At 47.1% G+C, this 12,146-nt stretch overlaps 1 protein-coding gene across 2 annotated transcripts in view; it reads left to right on the top strand.

Moving 5' to 3' along the window:
• The window catches only part of ltbp3 (latent transforming growth factor beta binding protein 3), a 39,968-nt gene extending 28,289 nt beyond the window's left edge, over positions 1 to 11,679 (top strand). Inside the window, exons 17-29 of one of the 2 annotated variants that reach the window (XM_084449730.1) lie at positions 2,921 to 3,043; positions 3,634 to 3,753; positions 4,740 to 4,868; positions 5,314 to 5,484; positions 5,712 to 5,795; positions 5,954 to 6,082; positions 6,295 to 6,432; positions 7,400 to 7,540; positions 8,054 to 8,182; positions 9,628 to 9,789; positions 9,937 to 10,026; positions 10,178 to 10,306; positions 10,580 to 11,679. In XM_084449730.1, coding sequence (XP_084305856.1) covers positions 2,921 to 3,043; positions 3,634 to 3,753; positions 4,740 to 4,868; positions 5,314 to 5,484; positions 5,712 to 5,795; positions 5,954 to 6,082; positions 6,295 to 6,432; positions 7,400 to 7,540; positions 8,054 to 8,182; positions 9,628 to 9,789; positions 9,937 to 10,026; positions 10,178 to 10,306; positions 10,580 to 10,731 — 1,697 coding nt within the window. In that variant the 3' untranslated portion in view covers positions 10,732 to 11,679. Of the gene's footprint in view, positions 1 to 2,920; positions 3,044 to 3,633; positions 3,754 to 4,739; positions 4,869 to 5,313; positions 5,485 to 5,711; positions 5,796 to 5,953; positions 6,083 to 6,294; positions 6,433 to 7,399; positions 7,541 to 8,053; positions 8,183 to 9,627; positions 9,790 to 9,936; positions 10,027 to 10,174; positions 10,307 to 10,579 lie in introns of both variants that reach the window. The other variant, XM_084449729.1, reaches the window with a different exon arrangement.
• Positions 11,680 to 12,146: the final 467 nt, after the last annotated feature.

Below are 12,146 nucleotides of genomic sequence, written 5' to 3'. Positions count from 1 at the left end.
AATTTTTTTGCATTACGTTTTTATTACCTTTTATGTGTTTCTTGTACTTTGTCTTGATGCTTTTAATGTCTCATGTAAAGCACTTTGAATACCCTTGTTGCTGAAATGTGCTATACAAATAAACTTGCCTTGCCTAAAGTATACAAGTACTCAGGTATATTTTACAATTCCAAATCTAGAATACTAATACATTTATTCAGAACCAGGCCAGGTCCACCTGGCTTATGTGCGTGGCTGGCTTGTTTCTGTTCAGGACTGGTAGGATGGAAGCTAGTCATGCCACTGAAATAGCTGTGAATTGAAATTACATTAAATAATGTCTGATAAATTATTATAGGTCTTGTCTGGACACATCAGTTCCAATGCTTCCAATGCTAATCCAGCACAATAAGAGCGGGAAAGCCAGTTAGCTCATGAGCTCACAACAACTAGCAGCAGCTTCCATAATATTAATGGTAGCGGTCAGTGGCTAAAGCAGTTACACTGATGATTCCTGTAACGTTAGCTATTTTGCTGCAATTGGTTCAACTTCTTTTTATGGACAAAGGTAAGGGATAAACCCAGAAAACCAGGGGCGGAGAGCTCGTTGGGGACAGTACAGTGACCTCCGAGCAATCTCCATGCACCCACCGGTGAAGACCATATGTCTCTAGCCCACTCAAGGGCTGAGTTTTGGGATCCATGGCGTGGATAGTGGCATGGTGGTGATACTCAGCCCCCTTTGGTCAGAGCTGGTCAGGGACAGTACAGTGACCTCCAGGCAATCTCCATGCACCCGAGGGTGAAGACTGTGGGTCTCTAGCCCACTCAGGAGCTGAGTTGTTTGTGGCGTGGTGGCAAGACTCCGCCCCCTCGAACCTGAGTTGGTCGGCGACACTGCATTGACCTCCGGACAATCTCTATGCACCCCCCAGTGAAGACTGTGTGTCTCTAGCTCATTCAGGGGCTTAGTTGTAGGGTCTGTGGCGTGGTAGTGGCGTGGTGGCGAGACTCCGCCTCCTCGTGTCTGAGTTGGTCGGGTACACGTCACTGACCTCCGGGCAATCATTGCACCCACCGGTGATGACTGTGTGTCTCTAGCTCACTCAAGGGCTGAGTTGTGGGGTCCGTAGCTTGGATAGTGGCATGGTGGCGAGACTCCGCCCCCTAAGGTCAGAGCAGGGCGGGAGCAGTGCAGTGACCTCCCGACAATCTCCATGCACCCACCATTGAAGACCGTGTGCCTCTAGCCCACTCAAGGACTGAGTTGTGGATTCCGTGGCGTGAATAGTGGCGTGGTGGCGAGGCTCCACCCCCTTGGGTTATAGCCCGTTCGGGACAGTGTATCCCTCTCCAGGCTACCCACCGGAGAAAACCGTGTGTCTCTAGCCTACTTGGGCTGAGTTCTGTGGTCCATGGCGTGGATAGTGGCGTGGTGGCAAGACTCTGCCCCCTCAGATCTGAGTTGGTCGGCGACACTGCATTGACCTTCGGACAATCTCTATGCACCCCCCAGTGAAGACTGTGTGTCTCTAGCTCATTCAGGGGCTTAGTTGTAGGGTCTGTGGCGTGGATAGTGGCGTGGTGGTGAGACTCCGCCCCCTCGTGTCTGAGTTATTCGCGGACAGTACAGTGACCTCCGGGCAATCTCCATTCACCCACCAGTGAAGATCGTGTGTCTCTAGCTTACTCAGGGGCTTAGTTGTGGGGTCTTTGGCGTGGATATTGGCGAGGTTTCCCCTGTCCCCTCGAGGACAGTGTACTGCTCTCCGGGCCACCCACATGCACCCAATCGTGAAAACTGTGTCTTAAGCCAACTCAGGGGCTGAGATGTGGGGACCGTGGCGTGGATAGTGGCGTGGTGGCGAGACTCTGCCCCCTCAGGTCAGAGGTTGTGGGGGGCACATCAGTGATTGCCAGGCCATCCCCATGCACCCCTCATTGGAGACCGTGTGTCTATAGCCCACTCCGGGGCCGAGCAGTAGCTGTGGAGGTGTTGTATGGAAGTTGAGGTGAGAAGCAGTAGCAGTGACAAGCGGTAGGTGTTTGTTATAAGTACTACTAGAACTACACTCAACAAGGAACACAGTCTATCTAAGCCTGGTGCTGCCCTCCCATGGCCAAAAATGGTAAATGCAGTCTATCTTCCTCTTGTGGTAGCAACATACAACTGCATGTTCTGGGACCACTGCCTCTTGTGGGAGCAACATAGAACTGCAGGTCAACAACGGGACGGAGGAAGCCAGGGAGGGAGGGAGGGAGGGAGTGACAACCGGACATTTGCTATCATTGGTGCGCTGGCTTACAGCCACGCACAAAAACATATTTGGTTTCATTCATATTTTTCTTCCAGAAAACACCCGGATCACAGTTATTCACACCCCTAACCCTTTAAATAAAATCCAACAAAAACAAACCTTCATAAATATACAACTTATTTGAAGTACATTGGAAGGTTAGGGAACTATATAGTGGCTTACAATGATTTCCTGTTTCTCTAGGGTATAAAAGAGGGAGGAAGCACATGTTTGAAATACTGTGGTCGGTACTGTGGTACAATACAGTGGCAATCACTAGCTGTTAAAATGGCCAAGGGAGGAACCACAAAATAACAGGGGTGTGAATATATGATTCTTGATTTTTGGGGCGTGGGATAGGGTTGGGGGCGATAATTTGTGAACCATTCGATTGTGGTTCGTGCCAATGCATTGTTATTCAATAACATAAATTTCTGCATTTTTTTAGCATAACGGGTGTGAATAAAGAAATAAGTCTGCTGTACAACAACATCTGTTGGCCACAACAATACTGCTGCCGCATTACCTCCTAGTCAGGCATCGTCTTTTGACTTTGTCAGTGACAGATCAGTAGCAGCTAAATGATGATGATACTGATGATGATTGATGCAGACGGTCTGTGTGGTTGTGGCTCTCCCTTCCAGACATTGATGAATGTGAGGACGACCGGCTCTGTGCAAACGGGCACTGTGTCAACACCGACGGCTCCTTCCAGTGCCAGTGCTACACAGGATACCAGCGCACCCAGGAGGGCAGCCACTGTGAAGGCATGGGCCAATTCTCATTCCAGACGTCACATGCCAACATAATACCGTATTTTGAAAACACAAATTCTCAAAACTTACCTTGCTAACGTTATCCAAACCAATTTTCGCAAAGTTCTCCACCATTCACTAACAATGTTAGCAATCCGAACAGTAGTAGTTGTTGCATGAAAATGTCTTCTGGTCGATCTAGCGATCAGTAGGAATTAAGCCACCAAATATCAAGAGGTGGACATGATAGGATTTGTATCTCGGCCTACAGAATCTAGTTAGCAGTGTGCTTTTTAGTAGTTTGCAGGCAGATTCGTGTTGTTATAAGCACAAAGAATAACTGCCGTTTGACCACCATTCAGTTGCGACATGGGCTCAGGAGTAATCTCTATTCCTTCTGCGACAGCCATATATAATGGACTGGCCAATTACCGATTGTGTGTTCCAATGGGTATCAGAACTAGTTCATATTCATGAAGAAAATATCCTTTTGTTTTTATTTTCCATTGCCGCAAAGGAACATGCATCATGGGTGGGGGGGGGGGGGAGCAACATGTTTACTGTTGCATATGGCTTGTTGAGTTCAGTTTCCCCCCCTACAGACATAAACGAGTGCGAGAGGCCGTCTAACTGCCAGAGGGGGCGCTGTATCAACAACATGGGCTCCTACCGCTGTGAATGCCAGAAGGGCTACATGCTGGTTGGAGGGAGAAGGTGCCAAGGTCAGTCCCCACCTTCTCTGTGAGCTTTGCTTATTGGACATCACGTTACGGTCATTCACTCTTGTCAGAATTGCATGTAGATTGCAATTTAATTCATGAAGTCTGTCTAGTCTAAATAATGTTGGTGATAACTTTCTCATGCTCTCTTAGGGTGCATTCAGACCTAGCTTGTTGTTCCGATACCGGGAGCATTTCCCCCGTAGATCGAGTCGTTTGGGCATATGTGAACACAGCAATTGCTCGCGGTTCTGGAACAAATCAACCGGGCTGAGACCACCTAGAGAGGGTGGTCTCAGCCCGCTTGCAATCACCCCGTGGGGAGATTTGTTTGCAGTGAGAACGCACATTACCCACAAACTGATGCAACTCATTGTTGTACTGGAGTACTGGGCTTGAATTCCCTGATGGCTTATGAAAAATACTTTATTTGGCTTATAGCCTACAACCAAGCTTACCGGAACCTGATGCGTCTTTGGAAGAGAAATTGTTGGATGAACAGGTCATTGTATTCCTCCTGAGCGCGTCTTCTCCTACGGAGGTGTCTGTCAGCAGTGCATCTTCTCCTGATCATATACAATAGCACATTCTCTAGCCGTAGTGGTGATGCCTGCTCAAACTAGATAGGTTGTGCATATACCGAACACATGTATATGACCCAGAGAAGACCAATCAATGTCATTATACACACACGCCGCTGATGTTCCATTTTTGATTACGGGTCGATCCCCGGTGTCAGCGAAGAGAGGATTTCCAGAAATACAAACTTCCTGCAAAATTTGGACCAATCACAAAACTGTTTACAAGCGCTTGGTGTTGAGGGCGTATCCAGAACCAGATCAAACCCAGAGATCATTTGCTCTGTCCATATTGCTGTGTTGAACACAAATCGAGCTAAGGTCTTAGTGCAGCATTGTAACATATTATTCCCTGAATCTGAAAAAATTCAGGTATGAAAGTGGCCTCACTCTCTCTCTCTTCTCTCCCAGACATAGACGAGTGTTCGACAGACAGAGGTCTGTGTCAGCCCTACGGGGTGTGTGAGAACAGGCCAGGCTCCTACATGTGTATGTGCAACGAGGGATTCATGCAGTCTGAAGACAAGCACAGCTGTGAAGGTAAGACTGATGCCCACTCCTGTATCTCCTATAAGACTGATGCCCACTCCTGTATCTCCTATAAGACTGATGCCCACTCCTGTATCTCCTATAAGACTGATGCCCTCTCCTGTATCTCCTATAAGACTGATGCCCACTCCTGTATCTCCTATAAGACTGATGCCCACTCCTGTATCTCCTATAAGACTGATTACTCTACATATCTCTCGACTGTTCTGTCTTTGCGGGGCTCAAGGAATAGCTGTTTGTCATCTTTAACATTAGCTAGCTACAGTAGCTAATCTTGACAGTGATACCGTCGCAGCAAACCAGATGTTGAGCTGAGCTGGATGTTGAGCTGGAAGTGGTGTTATTGTTTTGAATATGAACGCTCCCTGAATTTGTCTGTAGAACCACCACTTTCATTCATACACTCCTGTGTTCTGTCTGCTTCCTTCCCTGACAGTGATCGTGCTGGAGATGGAGGATAAGAAGGAGTGCTACCTCAATCTGGACGACACGGTGTTCTGTGACAGCGTCCTGGCCACCAATATCACCAAGCAGGAGTGCTGCTGCTCCATCGGTGTGGGCTGGGGAGACCACTGTGAGATCTACCCCTGCCCCGTCTTCCACTCAGGTGCCTGTGTTCCCCCGACACACACACACACACACACACACACACACACACACACACACACACACAGTACACAGCCACACCACACACACAAACACATCACACGGCACGCCACATCACACAAGCACATACACACACACAAACACATAGAATAAGGTAGCTTAAATACGGTTTATTGTATGCGCCTGATTGGCTGATGACTGACACACAGACTGGTTTGCTCCATGCAGCTGAGTACCATTCCCTGTGTCCTGTGGGCCGAGGTTTCTATCACGAGGAGGGAATAACCGAGTATGGCCTCTCAATCCACCGGGGTGAGTGTGACCCATGGATGTGTGACCACACACAGGCACACTCAGGATTTCTCAGGAGCGTGACGTTGCTCTCTTGTTGGTTCACGCACCAGCAAGGATTTTAAACGGGGCGCGTCTTCAAAGTTTGTTCTCAACTGGTTTCCTGTCTCTGTGCACAGACATCGACGAGTGCGTGCTCTTCTCCAACGAGATCTGCAAGGAAGGCCGCTGCATGAACACGCAGCCGGGCTACGAGTGCTACTGCCAGCAGGGATTCTACTACGACAGCAACCTGCTGGAGTGCATCGGTAAGCACTTAGTACAGTGCGTACTATCACACTGTGGGCCGGTTGCGCAGACATGGATTAAACTTAGTCCTGGACTAAATAGAATTTCTAATGGAGATTGTCCATTGAAAGTACAATTTAGTCCATGACTAGGCTTGATCCATGTCTGTGCAACCAGCCCTAAATGTCCTCACGTCTGGTTTGAGACTTACTGCATCTTCTTGACCCCTCAGATGTGAACGAATGCCACGACGAGTCCCTGTGCACCAATGGTCAGTGTATGAACACCCGAGGATCCTTCTACTGCGTCTGCAACACCCCCTGGACCCCCGACTCCAGCAACAAGAAGTGTGTGATCCCCACAGTGGCAGGTGACCAAGCCTTCTGCGTCAACAGACTGGCCCCCCGGTATCTCTAACCTGGCTGGTCTCTAAATCTGTCTTTAAATCAAAGTAGAGAGCTGTCAGGGTCAGTGTTGAAAGAGGACTTGTGTTAAGGTGTCTGCACACTGCCCCGACCAACGCTAACCAACTCCCCACACCCAACATTCTAAAGTTGGCAGTTGTTGTTAGAATGTTGGAAATGTACATTTCAGCTGCAAAATCCATCCAACCGACGCCAACAGTCGCCGACAAACATAGCACCACATTACATTACATTACAGTCATTTAGCAGACAATAATTGCATTTAACGTAGGAAAAGCTAATGTACTACTACTTGCCAGAACTCACAAGTACATCTTCTTTCTAAAACAAGTGACTAAGAGCATAATCTAGTGCTGAAGGCAAAGTGCAAGAATAGCAATCTAAAGTACAGTGCAATACAATACAATAAAATACAATAAGTGCTTAGGAGGGAGGATTGTTGTAGTACTTCTTGAAGAGATGAGTTTTGAGCCTGCGACGAAAGATGGGCAATGACTCTGCTGTCCTGACATCAGTGGGCAGTTCATTCCACCACTGCGGGGGTGTAGGGTTTGACCATGGCCTGGAGGTAGGAGGGGGCTGTTCCTTTCATTGCCCTGTAGGAGTTTTAAACTGGATGCGAGCCAGTGTAGGGAACGGAGAAGGGAAGTTGTGTGGGAGAACTTGGGGTGGTTGAACACCAGGCGAGCAGCAGCTTTCTGGACAAGTTCCAGAGGTTTAATGGCTGATGCCGGGGCCCCAGCGAGGAGGGAGTTGCAGTAGTCCAGGCAGGAGATGACCAGGGCCTGGATGAGCACCTGCGTCGTTTCATCAGTGAGGAAAGGGCGAATCCTCCTCCACCGCCAATCCAATATTGGCGTTGGTCGGGGCAGTGCGCAGACACCTTTAGGTCATCGTGTTTGTCTGTTACAGGTGTGGACGAGTGCCAGGATCCGGCGAACTGCAAGAACGGGCATTGTGTGGACACCCCCGGGTCCTATTACTGCATCTGCTCGCCGCCCTGGATCCTGGCCACCAACCGCAACAGCTGTGTGACACCAGAGGAGCAGGCCGGTGAGTAGGGCATGGGCACAGGGAGGTGGGCTTACCAGGGGAGCTCAGGACTGGCTGTCTGGGAGAGGATGTGGCAGGCTGGGTAGTGTAGTTCAGATAGGGTTTCCCGCTGTGTTTTGTGTGGATGCATGTGGGTGGGAGGATGAACTGACCACTGATTTTATAGTTGTATAATTTCAGTGTTATGAACCAACACCTTAACTAAGTAATCCCTCACAACTTCCCCCTGCCTGCCCCTATCTGGTCCCACATAGCTCAGGTATCAACTCCATCTCCCGGTCAACAGCTACCTCCCGGCCATGAGAAGAGCTTGTTAAAGACCCTCAGCCCAGTTATGGGCTATGATTATGAGTTTCCCAAACTCTGCATGCCCTCAGGATATATAAACTTAGGTGATCTGCTTGGAGGCCTGTTCAACATCACACATATTCAGCTTGTGTGGGCCAAAGCGGAGAGCTGGCCCTGTAGGCTGGTGTCCATGTTGTAACCCGTGTCTGTGGTGCCCCCTTGCAGATGTGAATGAGTGCCAGGACCCGTCGTACTGTAAGAACGGGAGGTGTGTGAACACGCCCGGCTCCTTTCACTGTATTTGCACCCAGCCCCTCACCTTCAGCGCAGCGCTCAAACAGTGCGTCTATGACGGTGGGTATGACCAATTGGCCCTCAGCTCGCCTGAGCCTGTGACCAATTAGAGCTCAGCTAACCTGAGTTTTGGCTTAGCTTTACACCTGCCACTACTGCTGTTCTTTTTAACCCCTCCCCCCTGTGAGTCCCTCTGCGCAGTGACTCTGACATCATTCTAGACTATTATATTATATATTTTTAGTTTGCTACTCTTGCACTTTAGCTTTAGCACTAGATTATTGTAAGTCACTTTGGAGAAAAGCGTCTGCTAAAATGACTGTAATGTAATCACTCCCCTTCTGCTGGTTTCTATAAACACATCTGACGGTCAGTGTTTTGGCTATCTGTGAAGAAGGAGAAACATAGCTACAGTAGTTATTATGATCTCAGTTCATAGATTTTCCGGAATATCAGTTGCACAACACTCAGTATAATTTAATTTGGTTAACCCACTAAACTTACACGGTTGCAGGGAAAACACAACATACGTGTGTATGTTCATGTGTGTATGAGGAATGTATTCGGAAGACGTTTGATTGCTTGTGGCATTTTCTGCATCTTTCTTTCCAAGCATTTTTCCTCTAATGTATAACCTTACATTTCAGATTGTAATAGCTGGATGTTAGAATGCCTTAGAATAGGTTTTGACAGAAACAAAATGATGTGTATGCCTCCGCCAAAAGTCAGGTTGCTCTAAACATGTTTTGTGAACTTGACTTTAAGTCAAGTGATATTGACCTTTGACCACCAAAATCTAATCAGTTAATCCTTGAGTCCAACTGGACATTCTGGCCAAATTTGAAAAATTTCCCTCAAGCCGTTCCTGAGATATCTTGTTCATCAGGCCAAAAACGCCTTTTGTGACGTTACAGTGACCTTGACCTTTGACCACCAAAATCGAATCGGTTCATCCTTGAGTCCAACTGGACATTCTGGTCAAATTTGAAGAAATTACATAAAGCCTTTCTTGAGATATCGCGTTAACAGACGGACGTACGGACGTACAGACAACCCGGAAACGCAATGCCATCTGGCCACGGCTGCATCGGGCAGAGGCATGAAAACAGAAACTTTGTGTTACATACAGTACGTTGGTGGTAAAGCTGTTTCTGTGGTGTGGGTCCTTTTTGAAAGAGCTCTCTCTAGCTCCAGCATCCGTGTGTGAGGAGGTGAATCTGCAGAGGAGAGCTGTCTCACTGTGTTCATATTCATATCTATGTACAGTACCTGCTTACTCTTATCAAGGCCAGCAAGTACCTGGCTAATCAAACTGGTCAGAAAGATGTCAGGATCTTACAGCACTTCCTTTCAGAATGCCGGAACAACAATGATCTTTTTATGTTTGTCAGATTGGTCTTGAAGGTTGAGGGTTTGACTCTTTGAACAGAGGAAAAATTCCCTTGTGGCTGTGAACGGTGATTGTTTTACTGTTGTTCCCTTGGCCCCCTGTCTCCCTTTCCCAGATCGCACGGCGGCCCACAAGGACGTGTGTTTCCTGCAGGTGGACGAGGACCAGATCTGCAGCATGCCCAGGAACGGCCTGGTGGTCACTTACTCGGAGTGCTGCTGCCACTACGGCCGCGGCTGGGGGCCTGAGTGCAGGACCTGCCCCCAGAGAAACTCAGGTGGTAACACTAACAACTTCACTCACTGGTCCTGCTCTTCTGCATTCCTGTTTTTTTTCTTTCTAAATCATCATCTTGCATTAACAGCCATGTTTTAACCTGATTATATATTGTGTTATTAAAGTCCTTCATTTGACTGTCGTTCAGTAATCTTCAACCGGCTGTGTGAGATGCACCTGGAGACAGACTCTGAGGGCGAGGTCGACTTTCTGGCAGCTTTTGCCAACTACAACCCAGGTAAATGCCAGCAATGTGGCTGTTATAAATTCACACAATACTGTAATCATTTAATTTACCACAACAACTGGACAAATACGGTAGTGGACACCCTTCAATCTCTCTCTGTGTTGCTCTCTCTCTCCCTGTCTCTTGTGTTTTGGCTCAGAAGGGGACAGTTCAGAGGAGGACTCTGACGAGTGTAGTTGTGCCAATGGTCGCTGTGTGCGCTCCTACCTGGGCATTATGTGTGAGTGTAACACAGGCTTTAGACTGGACCACTCCCGCACCCGTTGTACAGGTACGTTTACATCCCACCTTAACCATAACCATACTCTGTCAAACAAACCATCGACTGTGATAATTGTGTCTGTTTTGGCCAGTTGAAAGGTCAAATAAAGGGCAATTGGAAGTTAATTAGTGCTGCTGTCATTTCACTTTTTCATTTTTAGATCGTCCTTTGTTTGAGGGTCTCACAATCATATCAGAGGAGAATCTAGTTGTTCTGGTTGATTTTGTATATGTATGAATGCGTGTACAGGGTGGCAGACCTCTTTCTCTCTCTCCCTCTCAGATATTGATGAGTGTGCTGAACCGGGGCTCCGAGTTAATCCTTGCAAGAATGCCCGTTGTGTCAACACTATAGGCTCGTTCAAGTGCTACTGCAAACATGGCTTTGTACCCGCACGAAGACCCAACATATGTGTCCGCCCCAGAGCTCTATAACATTCCTGTCAGACACACACAAACACATACACACACATGTGCATGTACACACACACACACACACACACACACAGGGCCACAGACATACACATACAGTACACACGCACATACATTTACACACATATACAGATACCTGTACAACCTCCCTGTGCATGTACCTGTACAGCCTCCCTGTCTTTTCATTGCATTCTTTAATGTGTTCCTGTTTGTTCTGGGACTGTTCCTCAAAACATTGCAATGTACAAACTATAGTATTGTATAATCCTTTTTCACTGACAATCCTCACCATTTACCCCTTTCTGCCCTCTTTATTGCCAATCTATAATGCTTTGGTCAAATAATTAAATACCGACAAAGATGTAGGTTTGTTTTTTTTATGTATTTGTTTAATTATTATTTTTCTAAAACTGTTTGTGAACATTGACTGTTGTACGTGCTTTGTTTATTTGTGTAGTTGTCTCCTTGTTGCGTTGATCTTATCATCCGAATCTTAAGTGTTCATGAGGATGCTGTGACCATGTTCAGTAAATGTCTGTCTGAACTCCAGTATGGTTTTGGGTTCCATCCATAGAGGGAGTGTCCTGTACTCATGGCCTTGTACTCATACTTCATATAATGATAACTTTGTACAGTACTGCTTGTGAAGAGATACCTTTGTTAGTGCCTATTCTGTCCCTGCAAGCAGTAGTTGTAAGGGATTGCTAATCACTCCAGCGGTACAAAGAAACTTGTGTTCATTTGAAAGCCTTTTAAAGTGTAAAATACTGACTTGCACATGGGTGCACTTTACGTAAGTTGGAGAGGGGTGATGTGCAGACCTCGCCTGTCCATCCAGTGGGTATCTTTGAAGGCAAGACAGTGGATTGTTATGGAAATAAATGAACTGACAGGATTAGTGACTTCTCCTGACAAAATGACAGCATTTTACAAGTGCATTGTAAAAAGAACCAAAGAGGCTCTTTATAAAGAGAAATAAAAGACAGAAGTCAACCACCCAGATCTGTTGTATTCTCTCTGTGTCTAATTATTGTCCCTTTATGTTGATTATGTATTTGTCAGACTAGGCTAAGTTGTTAGACTAGGCTAGGTTGTTAGACTATGCTAGGTTAGGCTGTTCGACTAGGCTACTGTAGGTTAGGTTATTAAACTAGGTTAGGTTAGGTTGTTAGACTAGGCTTGATTAGGCTGTTAGACTAGGTTAGGTTGCTAGACTAGGTTAGGTTAGACTAGGCTAGCTACTGTTCCTGTTCACTCTTGGTCAAGTACTACCACCAGAGATCAGACTCTGGCAGTGTGGAGCACCTCCATTACTGAAAGGAGAGCAGTCTCATTAGGGTGAGCAGCCTTGAAGCCTGATTGCGGTGGGTCAGCATTAGAGACATTTGCTGTTAATCTAACTTGATTATATACAACAC

The sequence above is a fragment of the Borostomias antarcticus genome, assembly GCF_949987555.1.
Source record: "Borostomias antarcticus genome assembly, chromosome: 15".
NCBI lineage: Eukaryota > Metazoa > Chordata > Actinopteri > Stomiiformes > Stomiidae > Borostomias > Borostomias antarcticus.
Note: the sequence above shows the minus strand (reverse complement) of the source record. Positions and strands in the feature narration are given on the sequence as shown.